This window comes from Neopelma chrysocephalum, unplaced genomic scaffold, assembly GCF_003984885.1.
Source record: "Neopelma chrysocephalum unplaced genomic scaffold, ASM398488v2 Primary Assembly neopelma1_59, whole genome shotgun sequence".
NCBI classification, from domain to species: Eukaryota; Metazoa; Chordata; class Aves; order Passeriformes; family Pipridae; genus Neopelma; species Neopelma chrysocephalum.
In genome coordinates this window covers 7,010,749-7,023,396 of record NW_020897714.1, presented here as the reverse complement: position 1 = coordinate 7,023,396, position 12,648 = coordinate 7,010,749, and the positions used below count along the sequence as shown (strand labels likewise).

The 12,648-nt window shown below is 38.3% G+C and overlaps 1 protein-coding gene across 17 annotated transcripts in view; it reads left to right on the top strand.

Moving 5' to 3' along the window:
- The window catches only part of PPFIA2 (PTPRF interacting protein alpha 2), a 342,104-nt gene that overhangs the window by 274,226 nt on the left and 55,230 nt on the right, over window positions 1-12,648 (top strand). For 9 of the 17 annotated variants that reach the window (XM_027679792.1, XM_027679790.1, XM_027679791.1 and 6 more), the window contains 4 exons: window positions 94-240; window positions 1,277-1,411; window positions 9,318-9,404; window positions 9,824-9,907. In XM_027679792.1, the coding sequence (XP_027535593.1) occupies window positions 94-240; window positions 1,277-1,411; window positions 9,318-9,404; window positions 9,824-9,907 (453 nt within the window). The remainder of the gene's footprint in view (window positions 1-93; window positions 241-1,276; window positions 1,412-9,317; window positions 9,405-9,823; window positions 9,908-12,648) is intronic. The other 8 variants (XM_027679793.1, XM_027679794.1, XM_027679805.1 and 5 more) reach the window with 1 other exon arrangement.

The following is a 12,648-nucleotide window of genomic DNA, read 5'->3' as shown; positions in this document are numbered from 1 at the left end:
CCTGTCTACTGTTAGCATGAAAATTAAACTGGTATAAAATTATGTAGCATTTTTATTGCATGGTTCTTGATGGGGGATTTTTTGTTACATTAGGCAATGGCACAAAAGGAAGATATGGAAGAAAGAATAACCACGCTGGAGAAGCGCTACCTCAGTGCTCAGAGAGAATCCACCTCCATACATGACATGAACGATAAGCTAGAAAATGAACTGGCAAACAAGGAAGCCATCCTACGTCAGGTGTGGTACCTGCATTATTCAGTTGCTTTCTTTGTACACAATGACAACTAATGCAAAAAAGGGGGCAGATTTACCATGGGAGATTTCCATTAGGTTAATCTTTTCATTTTTAATCAACAGATCAGTTAATTTAAAATACCTTAAATTGTTAAGTATCTCTAAGTTTCATATCAGCTACTAGAACTGTGAATAACAATTTCAATGTGTACATTCAGTGTTGGAAAATAACTGTTTTCTGATAACGTCTTGCACAAATACACACAGTAAAATCCCCTAAGTAATGGAATATTTTTGATTCTTTTGTAACAATTTCAGAATTTTATTTTTTAAAAAAATAATCTCAGCTAAAAAAATTGCCTTCTCCAGGAAAGATAAAAATTTGCATAGAATATATTCTGATGATTCCACATATAAGTAGAGTGCAAATAAAATTTTACAAAGCTAAGCAATCTGTGAATATGTTTTTAAAAAGTGTGTAACATGACTGCAGCTTTCTCTCTTGGTACTTTGTTTCTATGGAGATTGCAAAGCTGGAATGTAAACTGAACATAAAACACTGCTTTGTAATTTGAAGAATACAATATAAACTGAATGTTAACATGAAATGAATATAATTCATACCGTATAATTCAAACTCAGCCTCAGTATCAGACTTCTTTTTCACCTGGCATGTCTTGAAGCAATTTAAAGTGCTATACAGGAAATTAGGCTCTATGATGTGATAACCGCTAATTCTGTAACTGTATGCAGATATATTTACACACACTTGTATGCATCCCTCTCTGTATGTGTGTATATATGTACATGACTACCTCTTCAAGGAAATTAAACCATCAGAACTTCAACTCTCCAGCTTCTGCCAGCTTCCTTAGACTATTTTAAGAGGTATTTTAAATTGTCAAGGAAAAAAACCACCCAACAATGGAAAAGTAACGTACATGCATCTGAGTTTTTATTGCTGCCAATGTAAGGAAAGGAAAAATCTTAATTCTGGTTTTTATATTTTTGTACCTGTTTATCTGTCCTTGGCCTTCAGTTGGAAGACAAAAACAGACAGCTGCAAGAGCGTCTAGAACTGGCTGAACAGAAGCTGCAGCAGACAATGAGGAAGGCTGAAACCCTACCTGAAGTGGAGGCTGAACTGGCTCAGAGAATTGCAGCTCTGACTAAGGTACTGACTTCTCACTTCAGAAGCCACATTGTTTAATACTGATTTGCATCCCAATTCCTCACCTCAAGGACAAAACAAAAGTAGCTTCAAGCTGATTTGAAAGAAGAAAACGCTTCCTGATAAACATCTACCACAAGTTTAACCAGGAATGGTCTCAATGCTGTGTCTGTAATTCTTAGCATTTTGGTGGCAGGAAAAGTAGTTACCTGTAAGCTAACCTAGGCTATATTTACAAAGGAGTCGTGTATTTCCAATACATATGAGCATTACTTGCCCTTGGAGGATTCATTTTACTGTGTAAGAATTTGTAATTTAAGGAAAAAAGGGTGAGAGAAGTCCCATTCCTACATGTACTTAGTTCTTCTGGACACTTTCATCCACCATGTATATAAACAACACTTATTTTCATTGCAATAAGTGCTATAAAATCAAATCATGGTGGCAACTGGGATCATTTGTACAGCACAACTGAAGACAACTTGCAGTACATTCTTACAAGGCTTACTTTGAATAATTCTTTTTATCATATATCTGCAAAAACAAATGTGAAACCCTGAGAGGATTTCAAACTGTTTTTTTCTGATAAATTTATTATATGGCTACTATCTTACAGAGAAATAAGAAGACAAAGATAAATTTTCACTAGCATGGTTTTCATATTTGGCCTCTAATCCTTTCAGGTGCACGTGTAATTAATACTATAGCTCAAATATTATCGGCTTCATAAAGACATATAATGAAGTTTATTCTTTATCTCTTAAAATCAGACAAAAATGCATTTAAGAGATTGTATTACATCTAATATGGATTTATCTAAGCTTTCCTTTCTCTATTGCTAAGGAATGCTTCTAATTACTTATGCATTGAGCTATTTTTAAATCTAATGGATTTTTTCAGTTCTCATGTTTTTCCATTTATAGTGAAGCCTTAAGTGGTGAACATCTCACTAATAAAGTCTGATTTTTAAGTAATTTAGTTAAGAACTAGAAACAAAGAAACAAAGGAAGGCTTTTGAGGGGGTTAGGGGAGGGGCTTTTTTATTAAGGTAAGATCATTATTCAGTAATCAATATTTTGTACTGTCCACTTTAGGTTTATATGAATGGGTGGGAATCTGAAAGAAAGACTGAAAACTAGGGGAAAGGTGGGGAGGAATACAAGAATAATCAGCAAAAAGAGCTACATGAAATACCAAATAAATATCATGACATTTTAATAAAAACTTAGGTGCACATAAGAGAAATCCCTTGGCGTTTTAACAATTTCTTTCAGTTGCTTCTGATTCAGCAAATAATCACATATTCTAATGCCCTCAGTAGCTTAAAAATACTGTTTTCTGTTTTAAGAGGATTTTTCCTGAATAAGTTCTCCAGCAATTAGCCATCAGTAAGTATTTTGCAGTCTCAAGCATGTCTTTTCTTGCAACTGCATTTTTCCTTGAACATATCTAATGACAAATATTGTAAAAAGAAATTCCATTTCAACCGTGCAGAACACGCAGGGACTTCCATGAGACACTGTTGTTACTGTGACCATAAAGCTGCAATATACATCTCTGTTTGTCTTCTTACATTATTTCATGGGATGTGGTTAGAGAGATGTAAACAGAGCTGATGCTCCACCCCATTTCACTTTGATGTACTTGATCAAAGTTTTTGCCCAGCAGGAAACTCTGTTAGATTGTAATGCTGGTTCTGTTAATTTCTCAGCAATTACACGAAAAACTGAAGACATCTATTTTATTTCAAATTGTGCTGCCTTGGAATACATGACATGAAGAAGAAGGTCATATTTGGCCAACAGGCTAAATAAGGCTGTGGTTTATATATCTTGTATACAATGTCTTTGCAAACTTTGCAAACTTATTAAAGTGCTGGTTTGATAGCTCTGAAGCTTAAAGACCAGTTCTTTTCATGGATCACATAAATGTAGCTCAGAACCAAGGACAGTGCTGTAGTCACCGCAGCTTACTTATGTAGTTTTAAATTAGCTAGCTGGTTTGGTCTTACCACACTAGCTATTCAATGAAAGCTGCAAGACCTTCCTAAGGGGCTGAATAATGCTGAATTAATTTTGCCCTGATTGAACTTTATGCCAACATACATTTTGTCAGTAGGATTCAAATTATCTGACTTCAGACTAGCCAGTCTGTCTACCTGAGCAATGTGATCACTGCAATGTCTATGTATACTGAGTAAAAGATGAGCCCCCAAATGAGTTAGCCTTTCTGTGCTGAAAAAAAAAGAAAAAAATCAAAACTGATTCTCCTTGCTTTTGTACTACCTCAGTGAAAGTGGCTTCTCTGAGATTAGTGAGGTTACAATCATATCAAAGAGGTGAGTAAAGCCTAACATGCTTTACATGTATTTTAAAGGAAAGTAATATGGGTTAACTGGAAACTATGACTGCTTCACTGTGGGTAAAATATAAGACCAATTACTTACATGTGGAGACAAAACAGAACAAATATATTCTGGATTTGGCTGTATTTTTTCCTCCTCAGATTTAAAAGATGCATGTTGCAGTTCTGCATTCAATTTTTTATACTCTGGCCCATAATAAATCTGGGTTGGAATTCTGTTAAAGAAGGGTATAGATTGAGATCCTTCTCAATTTTTATAATTAGTTGTTTGGGGGGGGGGGTTATGTATATAAGATAGTGAATGTCTTTTTGCTACTTTTCCATGCCCAAACTAATTCATAAGGAGTGAACTCCAAAAATTTGGACTATACAGTGAACTCGGATAAGTACCCATAAATTAACATTAATCATTTGAACTTTTCTTTGGCTTTGTTTTCACTATGTTCTGCCCATTGGGTGAGCAACTGGAGGGTTAGTCAGCCTGTGGCAGACTAACCTGGAACAGCATGATCCCATACACTGTGCTGTCCTGCCTGGCCATCACACTGGTATCTGTCTGGTCATGACAAGTAGCACAGCTCTCAGCATGTATCCCAAGATATAGGTTGCCATGACTCATTGAGCCACCTTCTACTCACTCTCACAGTATTGGTCACTTTGCCTGCCCTGGAAAAGAGGCAGTTCCTAGAAGAAAGAACTTCCTGCCAGTGTTAACTACACCTTTCTTTATCCTGTAAAGTGCTCATTTACCTCAGAAGGGACAGACATTCAAGCATCCAGAATCTTCAGATGGCTAGTTTGTGAAACAGTTTCTCCTTGCATGTATTCAAGGAGGGGTCTAGTAGAGACAACCAGAATCCATGTACTTCCATTTGCTCACTCCTACTAGTAGTCCCTCACCCCTGGGGTGCTTGTGCAGCAGAGGTACCATGTCACCTCCCTGATCACAAGACAGCAGTCAGCGTTTTACTCTATCATTCCTGTATGCAGGTCAACAGAAATACCAACTGTGCTTTCCACCTGCATTAGAGAAGCACTGAGATGGAGAAGAGGAAACCATAATCATAATAAACCACATTTAGCGTAGTAACACTTTCAGTTAATTTTAAAGGTGATAAAAATGAATTGAGAGTTAAGGCCAGCGAGACACAACGCTTGTTTTGTGACAGTGTGGGGATGTTGCTTATGTGGGGAAGAAGTCTCAGAAAAGTAAAAAGAGAAGGTCTGCAATGGAAAGGATGCAAGGAGGGGAAAGAAGTTCCCTTGCAAGGAGTGGATGTGATTCATACAGAAACCTCTCTGAGAACAAGGGAGAGAGACAAGATGATGTGTTAGTTATCTGGAGAAGGAAGTTGACAAATCCTCTTATGAATTAAAAAAACAAAGAAACAAACAAACAAAAAAACCCTTTAGTGGAGAGGAAAGCCAAGGAAAACTTCATATTCACAACACATTCCTGTCTTTTCAAAACACCCCTCTTATTGTGCTTCCCTTTTCTCAGGAAATTTTGTCCTCATAGGAGGAAGAAATGAGAGAAGCAAATTTGACAAAGCTAAATGGAAGGAATTGCTTATTAAACTTAGGAGGCATAGAAAGTAGTGGGGAAACAAAGGAGGGGAAAGAATGTGTGAATATGTAGTCACTGAAAGGTTAGGGCTTAGAAAAAGGGGAGATTTAAGCCAATGCATTTTGTCACATTTGTAACGGGTTAGGCTGCGAGCATATGAGGAATGATCACACATTTTCACCTTCAATTGCATAACTCAGTTCAATAATGCATTCTTTGTTCTTGAATAACTCCCTTATTCCAAAGATAGTCAAAAGAATGCATACCATAAGAAGCCAGTAGAAAATATGGAGACTGCAGGTGTTCAAAAGTCAGAGTCTCAAAACATGGGAAATTGGCTTGTACCATTAGAAAATTTAGATTTGTTCCTGCAGCTCAGCACAAGGAAGAAAAATTCTGGTGCCTGTATTATACAGGTGATTTCTACATCTGAAATTGGATTTTTTTTTTTTACTAAGATGCAAAGACCTAGAAAATGTGCAGTGTCACCAGTAACAGATGATGAGAAAGCAACATCTTTTTTGTGGGTACATTAGGAGCAGGAGCATCAGCAGAGTTTTAACAGAGTTGGAGAGCATAAGCTGCTTTGGTGTTTCCTCAATGCAAAGTTTTTCCATCTGTTACTAGTTTATAATGGCTATTTCTTTGTTATTTCATGGCATAAAGAGTGCAAAGCGAGCATTAAGACTCATGCTAGTTTCTTATAGGGTCAGATGTAGTTAAGTTTTTGTCCATGTATTTTTAATCTAGTTTAAGGTGTACAATTTCCCAAATTTATTTGTAACTGAACGTTCTGGCTAAATGCTTTAAATTGTAGTTGCTCAATACTATGTGTCTTACTAATCCTCCTGTACAGAGTACTAGCAAACAGGCATGCAAGTCTTATATTAAAAAGAAGAATGTAGGGGAAGGTCTGCCAAGCAATGTCATGTGAATTCCACTTTACAAAGTTTTTAACTCAATTAGCTTTTAGTAAAACAAGGTGGAAGAAATCCAACTTCTGTTTATGAACCTCAGAGTCCACAGCTGTCCCTTCTGTCTCATGTATATAAAATTCTGCAAAAGAAACATAACTAGCACTGGTGTCTCAGCCTCTGCCTTGTGCCTCTAACTACAAGGCAGAGATGGAGATATTCAATACTTTTATGGTAGGCTGCCAAGTCTCTCAAAGCCAATTCCAGTGGGAATGTCTGGGTCTGAATAACATACATGAACAACAAAAAAATGTAGCTGCCACAGGTGTGTCAATTGTAACAGTGTGGCCTGAGGAAGTCTGCGCAGGAAGGATTTGCAAATCCCTTAGCGAACAGCTGATTTGCTGGGGGTTTTTTCTCTGGAGGGTCTCTTTGAGACCGAAGTTGGGGCCTTTCTCAGCGTAAAGGGCAATGGGAGGTGTTGAAACCCTCATTTTTGGGAGTATGTTCCAGTTAGGCACACCAGTTACTGGAGCTCTTTGTCTGCAGGTGGGTTTCTGCAAGTGAGAGAAGATAAGAGTACATGTGCTTCTGTCTCCCTGGCCCTTACAGAGGACACCTTTTTGATTTACGTCCCTGGTGCAGGGGCTGCTCATGCATTTGGCGTGTAATAACCAGTGATTAAAATCCCTAAACAGCATTAGAGCCCAGGGTAGGTACTAAGTCTGCATACTTTTGCTTGTTCTCTGCCAGATAAGAATTTGAACCTAATTATTTAATATCTTGGTTATAAAATAACTTGATTCCTTTCGAGTAATTCAGAATAACACTTTCAGAACAAAGGATACATATAGGAAATATAAAATATTCTAATACATTTGCAGTGTTTAGAATAAAGATATTTGTTTTGATTCTAAGGCATATTGAATTTTAATTAATTTTCAAGTCTTTCTATCCTACCAAAGAGATGTAAAGGGAGATGAATATGGAGATCAGCTCTGTTTCCTTTTATGCTGAAAAATGAAGTGCAGGTACTCTGAGATACATTCAGGAAGACTTTTTTACTAAGAATTTACTTATCAACATTTTAGTATTCTAGTGAAATAACTGAAAACTATAATGTAAAAATATTTACATATAGCTTAAACATATACCTTGCTGAGTAAGACCTAGTACCACAATTATTTTATGCATTGAAAAGACCATTTCCTGCTAAAGGAATAAGGTATGACACAGTTTGGACTAAAAATTTCTTTATTAGTTTGAAAAAAAAGTAAATTATACGGCTAACTAGACAGGCTGTCTTTTCAAGGACAAGTTATGACAGACAGGACCACATTTCAGAAGACTTAAATGAGATCCCTTCCAACCTAGACGTATTAGTTAGTTATCTTTGTATTTTGCATTAACCTGTAATTAAGTGTATGGGAGCAGTGAAGATTAAGTAACTTGCTTTTAAAGTTTGTAGTCAGCTAATGAAGCTTCTAAGGAGTTTAATTTTTTTAGGAAGGTGCCCCCAAATGGGTTCTATATCTCCCTCAATGAAAATGGCTTCCAAAGAGGTAGAATTACTTAAGCTTTCTCTGAGCTTTGATGGTTTCAATTCATCTCATGACCCTAGGAGATGCATTAAGGGAAGGCCTTGGACCAATAGTACAGCCAGGACTCAAAAAAAGGAAAATTCTATTTTCTACAGAGCAGGATAAAACTTAGTCCCTCCATGGAAGGCATAGCATGGTCTGCTGTTCTGCAATTACAGGAACTTAACTTTCTCTACCCTATCTTTTTATTTACCCAGTTGGGAGAGGAAGCAGTGCATTAACACTGGTGTGCTGAAACCAACTAATACATAAAATACTCCTGAGTTTAAGTTCTGAGTAATTTTAAGTTATGATGAACATCTGGAATTACTTTGGTATCTATTTTTAATTATTCTGATAAATTGTTAGTAGATAAGACTATGAAAAATAGTCTCACTGAAAAGATACAGTTGTAAAATTAGTATTTCTTGCACAAATAAAGGTTTGCTCATGTAAAGATGGAGTTCAGGATCTCTTTTTCAGGGAGGGTAAATCTGACAGAGTGAAATAGATTTGACAAGCACAAGCTCACAACTCAGTCATCAGTAGCCTTATGCACATTCCTGTTTCTATAGAAACAAAACCAATATAGCATTTCCTTCTCTTTAAGGGCTTTTTTTAAATTTTGAATGATAACATAGACTTGGTTTATATGACAATAACATGAATATTCATGTTTTGCAACAAATGACCTAATTAAGGTCAACTCCTGTCAGAATTAGTAATGAATGTTTGGTTCAATTACCACTTCTATACTCAGTAGAAACTTTTCATTATTATTAATGAATTTTTATTTATAGGTTCTTCTTTTATCTGATGACCTTGATCTTCCAAAGAGATCCACCAGGGTGGATCCTTTCAAAGGGAAAAAAACTGTATTGTTTATTTGGATGAAAGGGCTTTATGTAGTGTATTCTATAATGGAATACAAAAGATTGAGCCTTGCCTCTTTTGACATTCTTTCTGTTTTCTAGAAATTAGGGAATGTACCATGACATTGCATAGTGGTGTAACTGACCGATCCATTAATTTAGTATTTATGCTTTGCTTTCATTCCTAGAAAATGATAGAAGAATTATAAAGGAATTTCTGATGTTGGCCTCTGAGAGTCCTGTTCTGGTGTTCAGTTTATCAAAAAAAAAAAAAAACAACAACAAAAAAAAACAAACCAACATTAGATTAGACAGTATTGCTTTGAATCCACTCTAGTAATATGTCATCAGCCAGCCATCACTAACCTTGAACCTCCATGTGTAGGTTGATAGCTTTTTTAGCATTCCATTATTTTCAGTTTCTCCACATCAACTGCATCTTATTCACCAAGTATTGGTGTAGTTTATTCCATGTAAAAATCTGTCAGTTAAAAGTATTAAATTTTCAGTCACACTTTTCTTTTAAGCATTCTGTGCTGTGTTCTGTTCAGTGTCAGTGTCTTTAGTTCTGATTTTTCAATTTTGTCCCTCTCCTTTTCCTTGACTTGTTAGTCTGATCCAACCTCTTCTACCTCATCTGATGATTATCAATATGTTATGGAAGCTAAACTACAAGAAATGATCTCCATACGTAGGAAGGTAGTCCTACTGGACTTTACTTTCTATTGCTAAATAGAATCCATCTGATTTGTTTTCATTTTCTTTAACTTTTTTTTTTTTATTGATAATCAACCATCGTGCAGTTCAGTGCTTCAGGAGCTTAAAATTTTACGATGGCAGGTTTGTGTTCAAACCATGCACAGTCTGCATGTTACATTTGGCTGATTTCATTGCTCATAAATAACTCCAATGTTTTGCTGATGCTTGGATGTAACAGGCCTTTGTAGCTGACACATTTCAAGCAATGCTGTTCAGCTGCCTGTTTAAATAAAATTTATTTTTGGAAAACTAAGTTTGCAGTTAGTAGTAGCTTGCTTTATGTTTTGTTCAAACTTTACTGAGACAAAAACTTCCAAAGCCACTTAAATTACAGAAACAGTATTTCTATTTTTTTACAGGCAGAAGAAAGGCATGGAAACATTGAGGAACGTATGAGACACTTAGAAGCTCAACTTGAAGAGAAGAATCAGGAACTTCAAAGAGTATGTGTATTGTAGACATCTTCTGTGCACTTTTCTTTTAATTTGTCGGTATAGTGCTACATTATGCACTCCAGCGTGTGTAACCGGTTACACACTCTTCTGGTCAGGTAAGCCCAGAACCGAAAAACATCTCTCAGGTGTCGGCTTCATGATCAAAAACTCCATTGTCCCTAAACTCGAAAATCTGCCGACAGGTCACTCTGACCGCATTATCTCCCTACGCCTTCCACTAAACAACAAGCAACACGTTGTCATCTTCAGTATATATGCCCCAACTCTCCAAGCTGACCCTGCTGAAAAAGATAAATTTTACACTGACCTGCGCTGTCTTACCCAAAAGGTGCCCGCAGATGATAAGATCATTATCCTTGGTGATTTCAACGCCAGAGTAGGTAAGAATTTTGAAGCCTGGAAAGGAGTATTAGGCAAGCATGGTGTTGGAAACTGCAACGATAATGGTCGACTTCTGCTAGAATTCTGTGCGGAGCAACAGTTCACCATCACCAATACTATCTTTCAGCAGAAAAATAGTCTGAAGACAACCTGGATGCACCCCAGGTCTAAGCACTGGCACCTCATTGATTATGTCTTGGTGCGACAGAGAGATGTCCGCGATGTCCTCCATACCCGCGTGATGCCCAGCGCAGAATGTCAAACAGACCATCGGCTTGTGCGCTGTAAACTCAACCTTTATCTCAAATTCAAACCCAAGAGGGGCAGTATCCCAAGGAGAAGACTCCAAGTTAACGATCTCCAATCAGCCACAGTAAGAGAAAGATTCCAGGCAAACCTTCAAACTAAGCTTGGTAACCATTCCACAGATTCTGCAGTTTCCTCTCCCGAAACAATTTGGCAGCATATTAAAAGTAGCATCCTGCAATCCTCTGAAGAATCCTTAGGGTTCTCCCTCAAGAAGAACAAGGACTGGTTTGATGAAAATAATCAAGAAATCCAGGAATTGTTGAGGAAGAAGAGAACCGCCCACCAAGCACATCTTGCACTGCCTTCCTGTCACGCTAGAAAAACAGCCTTTCGTCTTGCTTGCAGCAAGCTCCAACAGAAACTCCGTGACATCCAGAACAAATGGTGGACCGATCTAGCTGCAAAAACTCAACTATGTGCAGATACAGGGGATCACAAAGGATTCTATGAGGCCCTGAAAACAGCATACGGGCCTACATACCAAGTCCAAAGCCCACTACTCAGTGCAGATGGTCAAACGCTTCTGACAGATCAAACCTCCATTCTGAATAGATGGTCTGAACACTTTCAGACTCTTTTCAGTACCAACCGTGTAGTACAAGACTCAGCAATTCAGTCCATCACACAACAACCAGTGAAATACGAATTGGATACTGCCCCCACTCTAGGAGAAACCCTCAAGGCCATACAGCAGGTGAAAATCGGCAAGGCAGCTGGGGTTGATGGAATTCCACCTGAAGTCTGGAAACATGGGGGCCTTGCACTCCATGCTAAATTTCATGAGCTTGTGGTGCGCTGTTGGGAACTAGGCGAACTACCTTCAGACCTTCGTGATGCAGTCATCATCACCTTGTATAAGAAGAAAGGTACTAAATCAGACTGTTCAAATTACCGTGGTATTACTCTGCTCTCCATTGCTGGCAAAATCTTGGCAAGAATACTCCTGAACAGACTAATACCCGCTATAGCAGAAAAAATTCTACCTGAAAGTCAGTGTGGCTTCAGAGCCAACAGGAGCACCACAGACATGATATTTGTTCTCAGACAACTGCAAGAGAAGTGTAGGGAACAGAACAAAGGTCTCTATGTAACCTTTGTCGACCTCACCAAGGCTTTCGATACTGTGAGCAGAAAAGGTCTTTGGCAGATTTTGGAACGTTTAGGTTGTCCCCCCAAGTTCCTTAAAATGATCATCTCACTTCATGAGGATCAGCACGGCCAAGTCAGATATGGCAACACACTTTCTGAGCCCTTTCTAATAAAGAACGGTGTGAAACAAGGCTGCGTTCTCGCTCCTACCCTATTCACAGTCTTTTTCAGTATGATGCTTCAAAGGGCCTCGGCAGACCTCGATGATCAGGACGGTATCTACATTCGATATCGTACTGATGGAAGCCTATTCAACCTAAGGCGACTGAAGGCCCATACTAAGACCCTAAACCATCTTGTCCGGGAGCTGCTCTATGCTGATGACGCCGCCCTTGTTGCCCACACAGAAGCAGCTCTGCAGCGTTTAACATCCTGCTTTGCAGAGGCTGCTGAGCTCTTTGGGCTGGAAGTCAGCTTAAAGAAGACAGAAGTTCTCCATCAGCCTGCACCTCAGGAAGTCCCCCACCGTCCCCACATCACCATCGGCCAGTCAGAACTCAATTCAGTCCAACAGTTTAATTACCTAGGCAGCCTCATCTCCTCAGATGGTAAGATTGACGGGGAGATAGACAATAGGTTAGCGAAGGCATACAGTGCTTTTGGAAAACTCCATAAACGAGTTTGGCGTAATAAACACTTGAAGAAAAGCACCAAGATCAGTGTTTACAGAGCCATAGTGCTGTCTACTCTTTTATATGGTTCCGAATCATGGGTCATCTACCGCCACCACCTGCGTCTCCTAGAACGCTTCCATCAACGCTGCCTCCGTACAATCCTTAACATCCATTGGTCAGACTATGTGACCAATACATCTGTTCTCGAACAGGCAGCAATCACAAGTATTGAGGCCATGCTCCTGAGAACGCAACTGCATTGGGCAGGGCACATCT